The sequence below is a fragment of the Botrytis sinoallii genome, assembly GCF_014898435.1.
Source record: "Botrytis sinoallii strain Bc 23 chromosome Unknown BSIN_027, whole genome shotgun sequence".
Taxonomy (NCBI): domain Eukaryota; kingdom Fungi; phylum Ascomycota; class Leotiomycetes; order Helotiales; family Sclerotiniaceae; genus Botrytis; species Botrytis sinoallii.
This window is the reverse complement of record NW_024066054.1, coordinates 738,510-754,615: the sequence shown is the minus strand read 5'-3', so window position 1 is coordinate 754,615 and position 16,106 is coordinate 738,510. Positions and strand designations below refer to the sequence as shown.

The following is a 16,106-nucleotide window of genomic DNA, read 5'->3' as shown; positions in this document are numbered from 1 at the left end:
ATGTTTTTCTATGCTGCTGTACTGTGGATATGATGAGGCTTGTGAAAGGAGATTGAGGATGATGGAATGAAACAAAAGAACAGATAGGTAGCTATACATCATGATTCATAGATCATAGTAGACAATTCTGGATTCGGATCATGCATCTTTTCTAGAAGGAGATCGCAAAGCTTCTCGCACGAATGTCAATGTGGATATGAGATGCTATATATACGATGCTATACATATGGATCTTCGTCTTGGATGAATCTGGGTAGGTATCTGTCAATGTACTCCGTATTAAACACTGGTCCCTCAGAGGACGCTCTGATGATACGATTCATCTTGTATCATCTTCGTACCCACGGAAGGAAAAGAGAAATGAAGTCTGTGGATTGGCAAGTAGGTAGCGGTTGATCAAACGCACATTCTTGGTATTTCTGTTCACAGTAGAATCTCAGTCCCTGGGTAGGTAGTTGATGAATATCAGAATCACAATCGCTATTTTAAGGATCTTCTCGAGTGTGAACATAGGTAGGTATGGATGCTTGTATGTAACACAAATGCCCAGGTATAATTTCCACAAACAGGAATATCTGTTGATTGGTTCCATGAGCAAGACCAACAACGGCTGTGCCGTGTGAAACAGACGCATAAGCGAGTGAAATTTTCAAATCATGGCAATCCAGTGGTTGTCAGAGTTTGGTTGGAGAGGTTGACTTGATCTCACCTACCTCGTAAGTGACATTTCTATGTGATGGAATTTTGAAATTTCCAGTTGGGCGCTTAGAGAGAAAAGAATTGAGGTCTGTGAGGTTGTGAAGAGTACATTCTGGGTGGGCTCGTGGGGTCCTTTTCTTATGAGAGAGCCAGCCCGTTGTTATTTGTATTTGGATGTACGATTGGTGGTTGATGGAGACATTTATTATTTTGTATGAGACAGTCAGAGGTAGATTCTTTGATTTGATATTGATATTGATTGAAAAACATAGCCACCAAACATTAAACAAATGAGGTCTCTCATGTATCTCCAGGGCTCTTTGACTTGGAAATATAATAATCAGTCCGTTATCTCTATACCTATCAATTCTCACACAATTAATACTAATAATATTGTAGTCTTCATCTTGTCTATTCCTTCATAATATCCATACTATCCATACTGGTGCCAATATCACTTCTTCCTCGGGACACATACTGACTAGGCAATTACTAGTATTTTTTATACCATATAACCTACCATATACCATATACCATATACCATGTACCATATACATACCATATACCAAAGTATTCAACTACTGTTTGAGATCTTTCTCCGTCGTCCCTGAATTTGGACTTTGGAATACTTTTTGCCTTTCTTGACTTGGACCTTGGACCTTGGACCATTCATTGCTTGCTTGACCTCTTTACCTCTTGCATCTTTTCCCTCTTAGGTCGTAGATTAGGTAGAGAAAAGAAGGGACCCAGCTTATCCATCTCATCCCACTCCACTAAAAAGCTTCCAATCAGCACCAAAGTTTCCCCCTCATTCAAAATCACTTACACCCGTGCTTTTTACTACTTTACCTTCAACAACATCCATCACCCACTGACTACCACTTAACTTGATTACTTGACTATTCGGAAAAAAGAGAACTTATTTTCAAAAGGATTCCATTCCTCTCTTCTTTTCTTCCTTCCTTATCTGAAGTCTTAAACCCTTCCATCTCTCCTAAACATCATTCTCAACTCTGCGACAAGTCACCTTTCTCCGAATTCAAAGGTCCAACGTGAAATCTTGGAAAAAAGGAAACCTCATCCTTGTAGCGGGGCAATCTGAACCTCTTGGTCTGGAACACATATTGGGAAAGATTACAGTACAGGTACAGCATATCTCCTTTCCCAACTGTTTATATATCGGATGAATTGTCTCCAATCTTCGTATTCAATTTGCGCATTTGTTAGAAGAAGTCTCGAGTTGTTCTGGAAGCTCTAGAATCTTTTTGAGGTTGGTCTCTATGCGAGAAGAGAAGAGAAGGAGATGTGTGTGAAAGCGGGACAAGAATAAGACAGAACAAGAAATGCTGATTATGTTTACTGGCCCATATAGATAAACCACGATTCCCGTTACCTTCTATCAACCTTCTTCACGGCTAGATCATCTCAGCTGGTTACATTCTGGTAATTACGACTTTGCTGGAGTTATATCAAAGCTGCGACAAGCTGAAGATATTCTTTACCTTCACAACAGGACCGAGCGCAAGCAGGTACAAGTGTTGAGAACAACCTTCACGACTTACTTTCGAGAAAGATCAATCAAATCTTTTCAATCAAAAGCTTGTTGTCTTTGTACAAATTTAGCTTCCAACAGCAATTTGTTCTAGAGAAAAGAAAGCCCACCAGCTGAAAGAATATTGCAAGACAAGGTTCAAAAAAAAGGGTGAATCGATCCATACTTTGCTTTGACATCGCTTGGAACATCTCCAACTAACGACAACAAAGAAAAGTTCCCGAGCTTCGACATCTCTATTTACAATAAAAATAGCATCCTTCAACTTCAGCACTTACGGTTTATTCCTGTAATCTTTCAGTAAAAACTGTCTATTAGTGTTTATAACTGGTAGACAAGTTTCCAGTTCTTCAATCCTGCAATACACGATCTTCTTGCTCCATATACCCACTATTGCACCATGACAGCTCGTGCGCCTAATCCTGCCTCGGGATCTCGAAAGATCTCTTTCAATGTCAGCGAACAATATGATATCCAGGATGTTGTAGGAGAAGGAGCTTATGGTGTTGTCTGGTATGCTACCCCACTTTGTTACTCGTACAATCTTTCGAATGGAGGCAGAGGACGGGAACTTGCAGAAGATGGAGATGTGCTAATTCGATTTCTCTTTATAGTTCAGCTTTGCACAAGCCTTCGGGCCAAAAGGTCGCTATCAAGAAGATCACTCCATTCGATCATTCCATGTTCTGTTTGCGAACACTCCGTGAGATGAAGCTACTCCGATACTTCAATCACGAAAACATCATCTCCATTCTCGATATCCAGAAGCCAAGAAACTATGAATCCTTCACCGAAGTTTACCTTATTCAGGTATGTAAATTTGCAGTGTCAGGTGGAAATAAGACAAATGTACTAACGCAATAGCAGGAACTCATGGAGACCGATATGCATCGTGTAATTCGCACCCAAGATTTATCCGACGACCACTGCCAATACTTTATCTACCAAACCCTCCGAGCCTTGAAAGCTATGCACTCCGCAAATGTTTTACACAGAGATTTGAAGCCATCTAATCTGTTACTCAATGCCAACTGCGACTTGAAGGTCTGCGATTTTGGTCTTGCTAGATCGGCTGCATCCCAAGAAGATAACTCTGGTTTCATGACAGAATATGTCGCAACCAGATGGTATCGTGCTCCGGAGATTATGTTGACATTCAAGGAATACACCAAGGCTATTGATGTCTGGTCTGTTGGATGTATCTTGGCCGAGATGTTAAGCGGAAAGCCCCTGTTCCCTGGAAAGGATTGTGAGTGACGCCTGTACAGAAGCGATGCTCTTTGCTAATAATTCATAGATCACCACCAACTCACACTTATTCTTGACGTTCTTGGTACTCCAACCATGGAAGATTACTATGGTATCAAATCTCGTCGTGCAAGAGAATATATCCGATCGTTGCCATTCAAGAAGAAGGTCCCTTTCAAGGCCATGTTCCCAAAGACCTCTGATCTCGCTTTGGACCTCCTCGAGAAGCTTCTCGCTTTTAACCCAGTCAAGAGAATCACTGTCGAAGAAGCACTGAAGCACCCATACCTTGAACCATACCATGACCCCGAAGATGAGCCAACCGCCAACCCCATTCCAGAAGAATTCTTTGATTTCGACAAAAACAAGGACAATCTCACCAAGGAACAACTCAAAAATTTGATTTATGAAGAGATCATGAGATAGACTTTGCCTTTAATTTTGTTTTTAATTGCTTCGGATATCCTTCAACGCATTATTTGGAAATTTAAATCTTGAACTATTGATTAATTTAGTCCTAGAGAGAAGGTACTTGTGGCATTGAAATTTCCAACATTTGAAACTGTACTTGCAACTTTCTGTTCTGGACCGTATTTATCTCGCTTCACTTGGTGACGCAATCTTCACTCGATTTGTGTAGTCTCAAAAGAGAGTCTTTAAATAACCGGATCTTACGAAGATGGTATAAGAGAATATGGCTATCAAACTTGCGTTTTGAATTGGATAGCCTGAGTGAGGGTGGGATGACTGAACAGGGGAGACTCAAAGAGCATTTTCTTTTCATAATTTACAGGATGGAATTCCAGATGGGGTGGCTGAGAATTAGTCAGAGGCGGGATATCATTTGAGATGATTTTTTTGAAAGTGAGATGATGGGATGGGATGGGGATGGAGGATGGAATGCAAATTATGATGGCATGAAATCATGTTACGTACGGCTTCTTTTTTATGTTTCTTTTCATTTGCTAGGGTTCGTTTTCTATTTCATAAAGGTTCTTAAAGATTCATACATGATATGATATGATATGATGTTTACGTGTGTTTGTTGTAACTTGTGTTTGGATGTGAGTGGTATTGGTATTGGTATTTGTATTGCTACGCTTTTCTTTGCTTTTATGATGTTCCAGAGAGATTGGATAGGATGTTTGATTTCTATTGCGTGAAGCATGGTGTGTCCCTTCTCGTGCATTGTCCAGTAATAGCGGATACGAACTGCTCTTCTCTAAATACTTCGTTCTTGTCCCTGTTGATTGCGATCTACGAGCTTTGAGTCGTAGATCTTTCTCTCTCCCCCCTAGCTTGAATTTGTCGGTGGAATACATAGGCATGTAGTGTCTACGCGACTGGTATAGTGATTTGTAGAAACGACAAGGTGTGGATGGATAGATGGATGGATGGATATGATGTCTTCATATCGATATCAGTATTGCTACCGTCAACTGAGCATCCCAACTGATCCCAAATATGATCATCAGCATCTTCCTCCACGCATCCGTACAATCAACTCTCCACTTCACTCCGCTCATTCACCCCCACCCCTCCCCTTCTCAATACTCTCCCGCAATCTCCCCTCCCAGCCCTCTCTCCAAGCCCGATCTAATCCCTCCACCCGTCCCCCAAGCACAATACACGTATTCCCCTCCAACCTCACCATCCCCTATGCACCCGCGTTCCCCGCTGCAAAAGTATCTTACAGCCGATATTCATTTTCGGGGGAAACCCAATTTTTCCCTGCAGAGGAGAAGACGCGGGGAGAGAAGTCGTAAATGCGTAGATGGTTGCGCCGGTGCGGTCTTGGAGGTGGAGTTTGAAAGGACCGGGGGAGTGGGATGGGGTTGATTTATTTTGGGGTGGGTGGTTGGGGAGTATTTGTGTTGAGGCTGAGGATCCGAGATCGAGGGGGGAGGAAGAGGAGGAGGAGGAGGATTCGTCTGCGACGCGGATGATGGAACGGCCTTGGGTGCGCTCGCCTAGGCGCTCGGCCTCGAGATCGAGGAGGAGATCGCTTTGGGAGCGGCTGATGTCTTGGATGTCGAGGACTTGGACGGGGATGTCGGTTTCGAGGAGGGTTTCTTTGACGAGGGGGTTTGAGAGGGAGGGGGGGAGGGAGGGGGTTTCTGGGGAGAGGAGGTTGGGGGTTGTGAGGGAAGTGGAGAGGAGACGGTGGCGGGTTGTGGCGAGGAGGGAGGGGAGGGAGGGGAGAGAGGAGAGGTGCGTGGTGGAGGGGGTGAGGATGGCGTTTAGGAAGGTGGGGCTGGGGAGGGGGAGGTGCGAGGTGGAGAGGGAGTGGAGGAGTTGTTTGTGTAGGGTTGAGGGATTGGGGGTGCTCATTTTTTTCTTTTTGGTTCTTGGAGAGAGGAGTGGGTTGAGGTGGGATGGGGAGGAAGTGCTTGTTGAGTTATTAGAAATTAATGAACGAACTGATTTTCTAGAGGACAGCTAGAAATTGGCGGTGATCGATTGCGCGAAAGACATAATATGTCGTATCGTATCGTAATAACTTTATTAGGATAATATGGTATGGCAAGGGAAAGAAAAAGAGAAGCTGTATCTGAATACATTTACTCGTATGTACACTTACGATATTTGCGAAATAATAAAGCAAGTATTGGTAGCCTTGTTCATGTCTTGTATTCCCATCAGCCTTGCAGCCTTCCGGAAGCTTGGGCCGTCAGGCTATAGTATTTATCAGCCGCGCCCCGGTGAGTTTCGTTTGCCACAGCTCAGATGGAAATTAGAGCCAGATTTGAGACGAATATTCTTCCCAGGTAGAGTCGAGGGTGTCGCTAGTAGGAAAATTTCCCGCGTATATGAAAATCGAGATTCAACAATTTCCCATCTAGTAGCTCGCCGGGTGGGTTTTGTTAAACTTGTAGGAGCAAAACCGACAACTTACGGTTCAATCAGATATTGAAAGTGACACACTTTTCTTTATGAAAACACACTTACGACACACATATACAATGGACGTTGACTCAATCACGCTTCATACAAGTTGACAATATATGGAAAGCATATTAACTCACATTCGTCCACACTCTCTTGTTTGCTGGATTGCTTCGAATTGCCTTGAATACATACATACATACTAATTTTGCTAGTCTCTAACCATTGGTTGCATCGAATGATCTATTCCCTCTAGATTCATTCACAACACCACCCACCCACTGCTTATTACCCATCCCTCAAATTCAAAACATCCCTAACAAATCCTCGTTTGTTTTCTTCGCACCACCCTGCTGTAACTGCGTTTGCGCACTAGGAGGTTGGCTAGTACCACTCAAATCTAGCCCTGCAAAACCATTCATCATATCATTCCCCATGCCGCCCATTCCCATGCCGCCAGCAGCAGGAGCAGGAGCAGGAGCATCAAATAAGCCCATCATATCTGCCATACTACCACCAGCATTGGCACCCGCGGCTGGACTATCTACTCTTTGAGGCGTGCCTGCCAATCCTTCTAATCCACTGGTTCCAGCACTGGGAGGTGCATCTGCACTTGCTGGAGCTGCACCATCAAAATCAATGTCAAGGAGATTCTCGGCGTTATTTTGAGCAGGAGCACCATTTGCGGCTGCGGCGACGGCAGCTGCAATTGGATTTTCGACGGCGTTTTGACGTTGTTCCTGAATAGCGGCGTGCTGGATAGCATCGGCGCCGTAGCGACCTTGGCCCACAAATGTCTCAGGAGGTTTATGGTATACAGAAGCGAGAGTGCTGAGTTCGGTCAAAAGTTGATCGAGGAGTGCTGGGGGAAGGGATGTCATGGTTGTGGTGATAGGGGGCTTATCGGAAAGAATAATGTTCTAGATTTGTTGTTAGTATTCTGATCTTGGTTAGAGAATATTACAGTCATAAATACCTTTGCTATTGAAAGATCACCTGACAACAAACGCCAATATACATAAGCTCTGTCTCTAATATCCGGGTTATCATTTTCGGCGGTCGATACTTGTAAAACTTTTTGGACGAGTCCCTGATTGTTATCTGGCTTCTTCAAAAACAACTTAACAACAGCTGTCAAGATTTGAAGTTGAGTTTGGGTAAATTCCTCCATGAAACCTTCAACAAATCCTGCAAGGATTTCATCTGCATTGCTGATCTTCTCGGCATACTCGCCAACAATCCAAATTAAAGCTCCCCGCGCGTTTGGCTCATCTAATTCGTCGATATACTTGCACAAGGTTGGAATAATACCCTCGTATCCTGGGTATTTTCTAAAGATGTCTTTGATAACGACAATGGCCTCCTGTACAACGTAGTTGACCTTTGTAGCAATCAAGTCAAGTAATGTGTTGACACACTTTTCGCTTGCGCTCTCAATTTTGATGGCTGCTTGACCAATAGCCTTAACTGCTCTTCGAACAAAATCCATGTCAACTTCAAGAGCGTATTCTTTAAGCTCCGATAACAGTTGATCAACATTCTTGTCGTTCGCTATCCGTACCATAATCTCCAATTTCTGAAGTTTTACATAAGGCGGATCGTTGTATTTGCAGAAGAAGACTCTCAACTCCTTACTAAGAATATCTGGCTTTGCTTGCAAGAGAAGATCTATGTTTCTCAAGGCAACATATTGGACTTCGGGTGCGGAAGCAACAAGAGTTACTACAACTAATTAGCTCAATCCTCCCTCAAGGTTCTCAATAGTCCGGACTGCAATCCAACAACCAGAAGCTTTCCGTTTCTGGATTCGTGTAATTAAAATGCTCTGGAATACTGAATTGCATTGGGAAATCATGGTTCTTCGGAACACCGAGAGCTTTTATCATGTCTGCCAGTCCAGACTAGGACACCTTGTTTTCCTTGAACATAAATATTTCACTTACCAAGAGGTGGAGCCATCTTTTTCAAATATTGCTTTCCCAAATCCGCGTTGACATTCTTCATATGGAGGAAAACAACTTTGACGGCAGCCAAGACAACACTTGGGTTAACGTGTTGAAACTGAGGAGATACTCTTTCACAAATATGTTCTGACTCCTTAATATCCGAAGCCTTATAATCTGCCAGAGTAGATAAAATAGTTACTCTTCCCCATTCGGTACATTCGTTCAAGGCCATGAGCATCTTCTTTAATGTCGCAGATGTGATACGTAAAGCCTTTGTCTCTGGCGCAGTCTCATTGATTTCCACGAGCGCCGTTACAGAATTGGCCACAACCATAGGGTTAGGATCTCCAATCAATTCTTGCAGAGTTTCTAAGAAGCCGTTCTCGAGACACATTGTAGGATTAAGGTCGAACAATTTCGCAACACAGATTGCTGCAGTCTTTCGTACGTATGGCGATTCATCCCTTAACGTTTTCCGCAGTGGTTCCTCCATATAATCTACCATCTTATCTACTCGAATACAACCCATTGTCCGAATCGCAAGAGCTCGCACCAGTGGATTTGGATCTTCGGAATCTTGTACGAAAGTATTGACCGCTAGAATACAAAGGTCGGGATGCGATTTGGCATAATTCCTAATGATGAACATTAGCAACATCATTCATCCAAATCCCAATAAAGAGTCTTGACAAACATTAAATACAAATACACCAGCTTCTTCTGGTCTAAATCTGCTGTAGCAATATTCTTTAAAACATCTGGAAACAGCGCAGACACATCTTTGCCCAGGGTCATGGACATGATGGTCTTTTGAATTGCTTCTTTGCGCTCGTAAGCATATTGAGATACTAATCCAGCTCTCAACTCGTATGTTTCTCCCTTCTTGGGTGGTGCGAAGGCACCTTTAATCCTATTCACCGCCATCGCTCACACAGATGGCGACCTTGAGGGTGCCCCTCATACGCCGATGGCTAAGTTGTCGATTGACGGTAAGGCCACGGTTCGTGGAAAGGATTAATTAAGGTGAGCTTTGAAATTTCCAGAAGGGAATCAGGGAGTGTTCCGTATAGAAAGGGAGAATCGTGAGATTCGTGGATTGTGTTGTAATTGAAGTATAGGGTCAAAGTAGTGGGCAGATTGTTGATACCAGATAGCTTCAGCCTGGTGCGCTTTGTAAAGGACTCGCTATATCTTGAAAGAACAGGGGACCAGCAATCGTGCTTTCCAGATGTGAATCCCCTGTCAGATAAGTCATATGAAACAAATTGTTGGATAAACTCCTGGAAGACTTCAATATGGTAACATTCATTAATCCCCCTTTTTATTTTTGTTGAGTTGCGAAACTAACGATGGCTTTCTCTAAGGCAAATTTACCCAATCTTCGAAGGCTCTTTGTTGAAGCAAGAACAGATGCTGAAGAGAGCACATATTCAAGGAATGCTGTATGTTCCTTAAAGATTGAAGATCTATGGCTTTTCAGCTCATGAATTATAGTTCTACAACATAGTCTTATTCATATCATCTATTGCAGTATTCAGTGTTGTTGCACAGCGTGTCAGCAAAGTTCAAACCTGATTACTAGCGATGGAATGCTCTATCCAGGCAACTGGAAAGAGACGTCAACAATTTGCTGTACGAAACTTTTCATTATCTTGGCTTTCTAGAGGCTTGAATAAAGTTCCTGGGCCTCGTATGATTGAGCGTGCAGGACTCTGGAATGTGTGAATGAAGAACTCAGGAGTCCAACACACCTGCTTTGGAAGACACTGTCCCTGATCTTCACAGGGCCGGGGTGTAGAGAAGCATCGTGATCACAAACGCAGTGATCCCTTTTGCTTTACCACAGTGCCAAGATGAAATACTACCCACATGGCCTATTACATGAGGGCTCAATCACAAACAGATTTTCTCCTTCCCGGTGACTCCTTGGTATATCATAGCTCTTCTTCCCCGTTCCCCATTGTCCCTGTAAGCCCCGTTCCTCTCCCCGTCCGATTGCTATCATCACCCCAGAAGCTGTGGTATAGGTCCATTCTGCGCCAGAACTCCGATTCCTTCTCCCTCTCAAGCGGTTGTCCCATCCACAACCTCCCCGGTAGTGTTCTTTCCTGGCGCAACTGCCTCCTTGCCGTCCTCTTTCTGCTTTCTCCCATTGTTTCCGGTGTATAGCACTTGGGAGTCCAGGCATGGATGGCCGCAATCTCCGCCTTCAGCGCTCCGTTCACCAACCTATGCCTTGCCAATGTAGTCTTCTTCTCGAATTGCGGTGAAACAATCACGGCAGAGAATGCCTGTCCACAACCTCCTATAGACCAGAATCAATCAGCATTGCGGGGATACTGCGGGGCAGTTGAAGGTATCCGTACCCGACATATCTTCAATTTCGACATGACTTGCATTTAATAACTCTGTGATCTTGATCTTGAGAGCTTCAGCAGATACGCCTGAAGCTTCTGCCATTGTTTCTGTGGTAATATAATATCGGTATATGTCAAACACTGTGTTAGAACTTTTTCGAAAATTATTGTTATGCGAAATCGGGGGATTACGATTGCGATTGTGATGATGCGAAAATGGCGCCGCTTTAATACATTACACTCTGGAAGAAAGTCATCGCTAGTTGGGCTGTAGACAAAATAAACTCAATATGAACGTGATGTTCTCAAGAATAGTTTCCAAGAACATTGCAATATCAAAGAGAACCATGTCTACAACTTCTTCTCCGTTCACTCAAGCTGTTGTTGCGGCTATGAGAAAGTTGTAAGTTATGGTCAATCAATATCTCCCAAATAGTCCATTTCTCATGGTGCATTGCAGATATCCAGAAAAGCTCGCGGACAGCAGTTTTGATAACACGGGGCGTGAGTTTGATTACCTATCTCTGAGAATCTTTCACTCATAATATTCAAGTTCTGTTGGAGGCACCACATCGTGAAAATTACCTTAAGGACTCAGTTCTTCTGACGGTTGATCTCACAAAGGGGGTTGCAGATGAAGCTATCCGCAGGAAAGATTCAATCATTGTCACATATCGTAAGTACATTTGGTGTCTATTAGAGCGAATGTATCATATTTCTAATCATTTTTAAGATCCTATTATATTTCGTGGCCTGAAAGCAGTCACCCTTGCCAACTCCCAACAGAGTTCTCTGCTCCGTCTTGCCCAAGAGGGAATCAGTGTTTACAGTCCTCATACAGCTGTAGATGCTGCGCCAGAAGGCCTCAATGATTGGCTTGCCGATATAGTCACCAATCGACCCTTGAAAAAGAATCAAGCGTATGCTCAATTTTAATGATACTCGTGAAATGAGACTGATATAAAATAGTATCGGTGCTGAATCCATTGATCACGAACGCTCGATTATTAATTCCATCAAGGATATACCCGATGGGTTCGAAGGTGCCGGATATGGCCGAATCGTTCGATTCAAGCAACCGCAGAAGCTAGGAGATCTTGTTGCACGGATGCAATCTTCACTCCAAATTGGAGACCGTATATCCGGACTTTCCGTTGCGGTTCCACAATCCATACCTAGAGGAGAAAAGTCATCTATTGAAATTTCTTCCATTGGCATATGTGCCGGATCTGGAGGATCCATGCTGAACGGCTTGGACGTTGACTTATTATTCACTGGCGAATTGAGCCACCATGAAGCCTTGGCAGCGGTTGAGCAGGGTAAATGTGTTGTCACTGCATTCCATAGCAACACTGAAAGAGCCTATCTAAAGGACCGAATGCAGTCTGCATTGGCGGAGGCAATGGAGGGGAAAGCGGATATCGCGGTAAGTGAGATCGATAGGGATCCCTTTGATATAATTCACAAGGATGAGGTGAACTGGTAAGATACCGGGTGTCCTTGCAAGTTTATACGAATAACTGTCCGCTTGTGTTCCTGATAAACAATAATAGTTCGTATGCTGTCGTGCTATCGCTGTCTCTACGGTATCGTTATACTCTCAAAATATTACCGCTATGCTGTGGTGCTGTCGTTGTTGTGCTGTGATGAAACTATCGCCGTCATCATGATCTCTTTGCTCTTATGTTAACCCAGCTCTTCTCATTTGGAGGCTCGCCCCTCAAAGCTGCCTCTCCGTCTTCTATACATGCCTGCACGTCACTTCCCCCTACACCTCTCTCTTTCCATCTTCTTAACAGCGTTAAGACTTTTTCCCATTCCAATCTGGCTTCGTCTTCGTTGCCCCCCGCGACCAATGATCTCAGCTTCTCAGGTGTCTCCAATACTTGAAGTACAAGCTTCTTCATGTTTTGTTTCTTCTGGAATGCCGCCCTTTCCTCTGCCCCCATCTCCATGAGTCTCCTTTGTGATTCCGGAATGCCTTCTTTCAACTCAACCTTGATCTTCTCAGCCCTTTCGTAGATACTCGCGATAGCCGGGTCGAGCGTACTGGCCATTGGATTTAATGGGTCCATGTTTGTCCTCATCTTCCTGATTGTCTCTGTTGCCGTAATCAACTTGCTGTAATTATCATAAACCAGTGCCTTTTTCTCCGCGTCTAGGGCCCTTATATCGGTCAGAACTCCATTGTAGGTCCGCAATAGCTCTCCCAGTGTTTGCTTTTCCAGAACCTCCTTCACATATTTCTCCCCGTCAAATCCGTCCTTGTCCATTTCGCTTTCTTGTACCTCACTATCAAAGTGTATTGAGGAAACTTCGGATGCCGCATCGTCAGTAGGAGCGTCTTGTCCCTTTCTGAGGTTATAATATTCTCGCAAAGCGGCACGGTTGCGTCGAGGTATCGCGACTGAGGATCCTCGATTCGGAGACGGCTCAGCTGAACGGGAATGATCTAGACTCGGTCGTGTTGAGGAAGTAGGTGTAGTGAGTAAAGGAACGCGACGCCCGTTAACGGAGCTTTCTCGAGGTTGGGCAATTGTAGACATAATGCGCGGGGTCAATATTTCGCATCAATAAGTGTATAATGCTTCTTGGTTGAATAAGGAGACGGGAATGAGGTGGTGGCTCGAGCGTAAGGCTGAGCTGCCAAACTACAGTTCGCTCTCATGAATCGCATCCGTTGTCCAATGATATAATCACGTCAAAACGATGCGGTGTAATCCTAGACCCTGAGACAAGCGAAAACAAGCTTTGATGTGACCTTCATATCCTTGCTTGACGTTCTTACCGAAATTACATACAATCTATATTGGGAAGCCATTGACATGTTTATTTACGCGTAAACACAAAATAAAATGGGCCAACTGTCTAAATTGCACAAACTTCACTCGGTGCTCGTGTGTGTACGGACCGACCGGAACTGGATTAGCAACCCCTAGACTTCGCAACTTCATCTCAATGCAGATCTCGCGTGTGATGTGAACGCGTAGGCATGTCACTCTCAGCTGTATACGAGTGAGATCTTCGATAGAATGTTCCTTTCTCCCCGGACTAAATTGTCCTTACCCCTGAAATGAATTTCAAAGCACATCTCTAAAGGGATTGTTCCCGATGAGTTCTTAGCTATGAGTGGCTAGGTGCCAGGTAGTCCCTTCTCCTGTCTTTGGATGACAGCTTCTAAAATCTTCATACCGTCTTTATCCTAGTAACCAGTCATCCCCGCCTGTTGCTAGTGCACCGATTAAATGCTCATTTCCGAATATCGAGTTAATGGCAAGCCTTTGCAGACTTGCAAGTTGCAACAATGTAATTAATATAATTTTGGGGCGCCAAAACAAGTGTTGGTTGATAAACCACCGTGGCAACGAAGCAGATGTACCGTTGCACGCTGACTTGAGATCGTTATATACGAGATGGCTTCCCCTCTTCAAAGGTTGTTTTATGCCGTTTGCTCCACTGCAAATTGCCTCCTTTCTAAAAAATAAACATGATTGCAATCAAGGCCGTTGTAATTGCAGCTTGTGCAGTTCAAACTGCCTACGCTTTGCCCACTAATGCTTCCCTACCAGTCGTTGATCTTGACTACGCACTTCACCGGGCTACGATAAATGTATGCCATCTCAAATCGGTCACGTTCTGGAGTGGATGCTAAATACAACTACAGGAGACAGGACAGTACTACAACTTCTCGAATATTCGATACGCAGCCCCGCCTATAGGAAATCTTCGATTTGCCGCTCCGATCGAACCAACTGAAGTAAACCGAACCATCAACGATGGCCAGCAGGGTGCTATCTGTGCGCAGGGAACACCTTATTGGGAAGAAGTCGCTTCGTACTATTTTCAAGGAGCTAATACAGCTACCTTGAAATTCGTCGAGGCAGAAGTAGAGGCAGTCGAGAAAAATCTCACTATCTCGGGACTCGCCGCGCCAGCACCGTTGACTTCAGAGGACTGCTTGTTCCTCGATGTCATTGTCCCAAAGTCTATATACGATTCTTGTGGTGAAAGTAGCGCCCCCGTTGTTGTTTGGTTATATGGAGGTGGTTATGTCGCCGGATCAAAATTTGGATCAGGCAACCCGGCCACGTTGATTTCAAGGAGTCAAGAGAATGGGGATGAAGGTGTAGTTTATGTTGCTTTGAACTACAGACTTGGTCTCTTTGTAAGTTCATATCCATTGATTTGGAGGAAAGTAACTGACCAGGTATAGGGATGGCTTTCTGGTCCCACATTCGAGGAAAGTGGAGCAGCAAATGCTGCTCTTCTTGATCAAAGATTGGCTTTGGAATGGATACAAAAGTATATTTACCTCTTTGGTGGAGATGCGGATCGAGTGACAGTTATCGGCGAATCGGCTGGAGCTGGGTCGATCATGCATCACATTACAGCATATGGTGGTAGCAATGGCAATGCGCCTTTCTCTCAGGCCATCCTACAAAGTCCTGGCTATCCCCCCGTTTATTCTGATGCCCAACAAGAGGCGACTTTTCAAAACGTCATCACTCAAGCACAAGAACTTATTGGACCTAACATCACCTCCGTATCGGATTTGAGAAATCTCGACTTCGCTACGCTGGCCGGGCTTAATACTATTATTACTGCGCGATCGGCTCCTTATGGTACTTTTACTTTCGGACCGGCAGTTGACGGTACTTATGTACCTGAGTTACCGGCCAAATTACTTCTTGAGGGCAAATTCGATACGAACGTCAAGATCATGACAGGGCACAATTCCAATGAAGGTGCATTCTTCACATCTCCCTTCTTCTCTACAGACGCCGATATCGCTACCGATCTTACAACAACTCTGCCCACCATATCCAATTCCACACTGGCCTACGTGACTGGAACCCTTTATCCACCAGTCTACAATGGTTCTTATCCATACACGAGTGTTTGGGAACGAGCATCCCTGATCACAGCCGAAATTGTTTTCACGTGCAACACTCGCTACCTGAACACCGCGTTCCTTAACGAAACACACTCCTACTACTTTGCCGTTCCACCCGGACTTCACGGCGAAGACATTGCATACACGTTCTTCAATGGTGACACTACTACCTCAAACGATGGGTTGCCAGTAAACGCTACCATAGCAGCTGATTTACAAAGATACATCATGAACTTCGCTATGACAGGTAATCCCAATGGGGTTAGAGTGCCATTCTTCCCAGAATACCAAAGCAATGCCACGACAATCGTTCTTGGAACTACTGGTTTGGGGAGTGTGCAAACTGATACCACTGCAAACAACAGATGTGCATGGTGGCAACAAGCGTTGTACGAATAGTTCGGATGTGGATGCGGATTGATGCGATATATTAATATTCACGTATATAAACACTAGTCGTGGTTTTAATGTTTAAGTTTAGTTTATATACATGTATAGCATACGTTTTTGAGTACATTGTTTGC

The 16,106-nt window shown here is 44.2% G+C and overlaps 8 protein-coding genes across 8 annotated transcripts; 4 read left to right on the top strand and 4 right to left on the bottom strand.

The window, feature by feature from the left end:
- Positions 1 to 2,651: 2,651 nt before the first annotated feature.
- EAF02_010855 (uncharacterized protein) lies at positions 2,652 to 3,925 on the top strand (the record flags this gene model as incomplete). The annotated part of the gene is made up of 4 exons (XM_038906903.1): positions 2,652 to 2,764; positions 2,866 to 3,061; positions 3,119 to 3,500; positions 3,549 to 3,925. 4 exons carry the CDS (start codon positions 2,652 to 2,654, stop codon positions 3,923 to 3,925), a joined length of 1,068 nt encoding a protein of 355 aa, XP_038753451.1.
- A 1,221-nt stretch (positions 3,926 to 5,146) lies between these two features.
- Positions 5,147 to 5,830, bottom strand: EAF02_010854 (uncharacterized protein; the record flags this gene model as incomplete). The annotated part of the gene is made up of 1 exon (XM_038906902.1): positions 5,147 to 5,830. One exon carries the CDS (start codon positions 5,828 to 5,830, stop codon positions 5,147 to 5,149), a length of 684 nt encoding a protein of 227 aa, XP_038753450.1.
- A 715-nt stretch (positions 5,831 to 6,545) lies between these two features.
- EAF02_010853 (uncharacterized protein) lies at positions 6,546 to 9,527 on the bottom strand. Its single transcript, XM_038906901.1, has 4 exons — positions 9,026 to 9,527; positions 8,329 to 8,966; positions 7,362 to 8,107; positions 6,546 to 7,305 (listed from the first exon to the last, which is right to left on the bottom strand). The coding sequence occupies exons 1-4, from the start codon at positions 9,253 to 9,255 to the stop codon at positions 6,691 to 6,693; spliced, it is 2,229 nt and encodes a 742-aa protein (XP_038753449.1). The 5' UTR covers positions 9,256 to 9,527; the 3' UTR covers positions 6,546 to 6,690.
- Positions 9,528 to 9,680: 153 nt separating this feature from the next.
- EAF02_010852 (uncharacterized protein) lies at positions 9,681 to 10,021 on the top strand (the record flags this gene model as incomplete). The annotated part of the gene is made up of 2 exons (XM_038906900.1): positions 9,681 to 9,773; positions 9,826 to 10,021. The coding sequence occupies 2 exons, from the start codon at positions 9,681 to 9,683 to the stop codon at positions 9,904 to 9,906; spliced, it is 174 nt and encodes a 57-aa protein (XP_038753448.1). The 3' UTR covers positions 9,907 to 10,021.
- Positions 10,022 to 10,265: 244 nt separating this feature from the next.
- Positions 10,266 to 10,791, bottom strand: EAF02_010851 (uncharacterized protein; the record flags this gene model as incomplete). Its single annotated transcript, XM_038906899.1, has 2 exons — positions 10,266 to 10,636; positions 10,698 to 10,791. The coding sequence occupies 2 exons, from the start codon at positions 10,789 to 10,791 to the stop codon at positions 10,266 to 10,268; spliced, it is 465 nt and encodes a 154-aa protein (XP_038753447.1).
- A 244-nt stretch (positions 10,792 to 11,035) lies between these two features.
- Positions 11,036 to 12,174, top strand: EAF02_010850 (uncharacterized protein; the record flags this gene model as incomplete). Its single annotated transcript, XM_038906898.1, has 5 exons — positions 11,036 to 11,091; positions 11,149 to 11,192; positions 11,242 to 11,364; positions 11,422 to 11,608; positions 11,658 to 12,174. The coding sequence occupies 5 exons, from the start codon at positions 11,036 to 11,038 to the stop codon at positions 12,172 to 12,174; spliced, it is 927 nt and encodes a 308-aa protein (XP_038753446.1).
- Positions 12,175 to 12,352: 178 nt separating this feature from the next.
- Positions 12,353 to 13,234, bottom strand: EAF02_010849 (uncharacterized protein; the record flags this gene model as incomplete). Its single annotated transcript, XM_038906897.1, has 1 exon — positions 12,353 to 13,234. The coding sequence occupies one exon, from the start codon at positions 13,232 to 13,234 to the stop codon at positions 12,353 to 12,355; it is 882 nt and encodes a 293-aa protein (XP_038753445.1).
- A 941-nt stretch (positions 13,235 to 14,175) lies between these two features.
- EAF02_010848 (uncharacterized protein) lies at positions 14,176 to 15,981 on the top strand (the record flags this gene model as incomplete). The annotated part of the gene is made up of 3 exons (XM_038906896.1): positions 14,176 to 14,298; positions 14,353 to 14,853; positions 14,902 to 15,981. The coding sequence occupies 3 exons, from the start codon at positions 14,176 to 14,178 to the stop codon at positions 15,979 to 15,981; spliced, it is 1,704 nt and encodes a 567-aa protein (XP_038753444.1).
- Between the last annotated feature and the right edge of the window lie 125 nt (positions 15,982 to 16,106).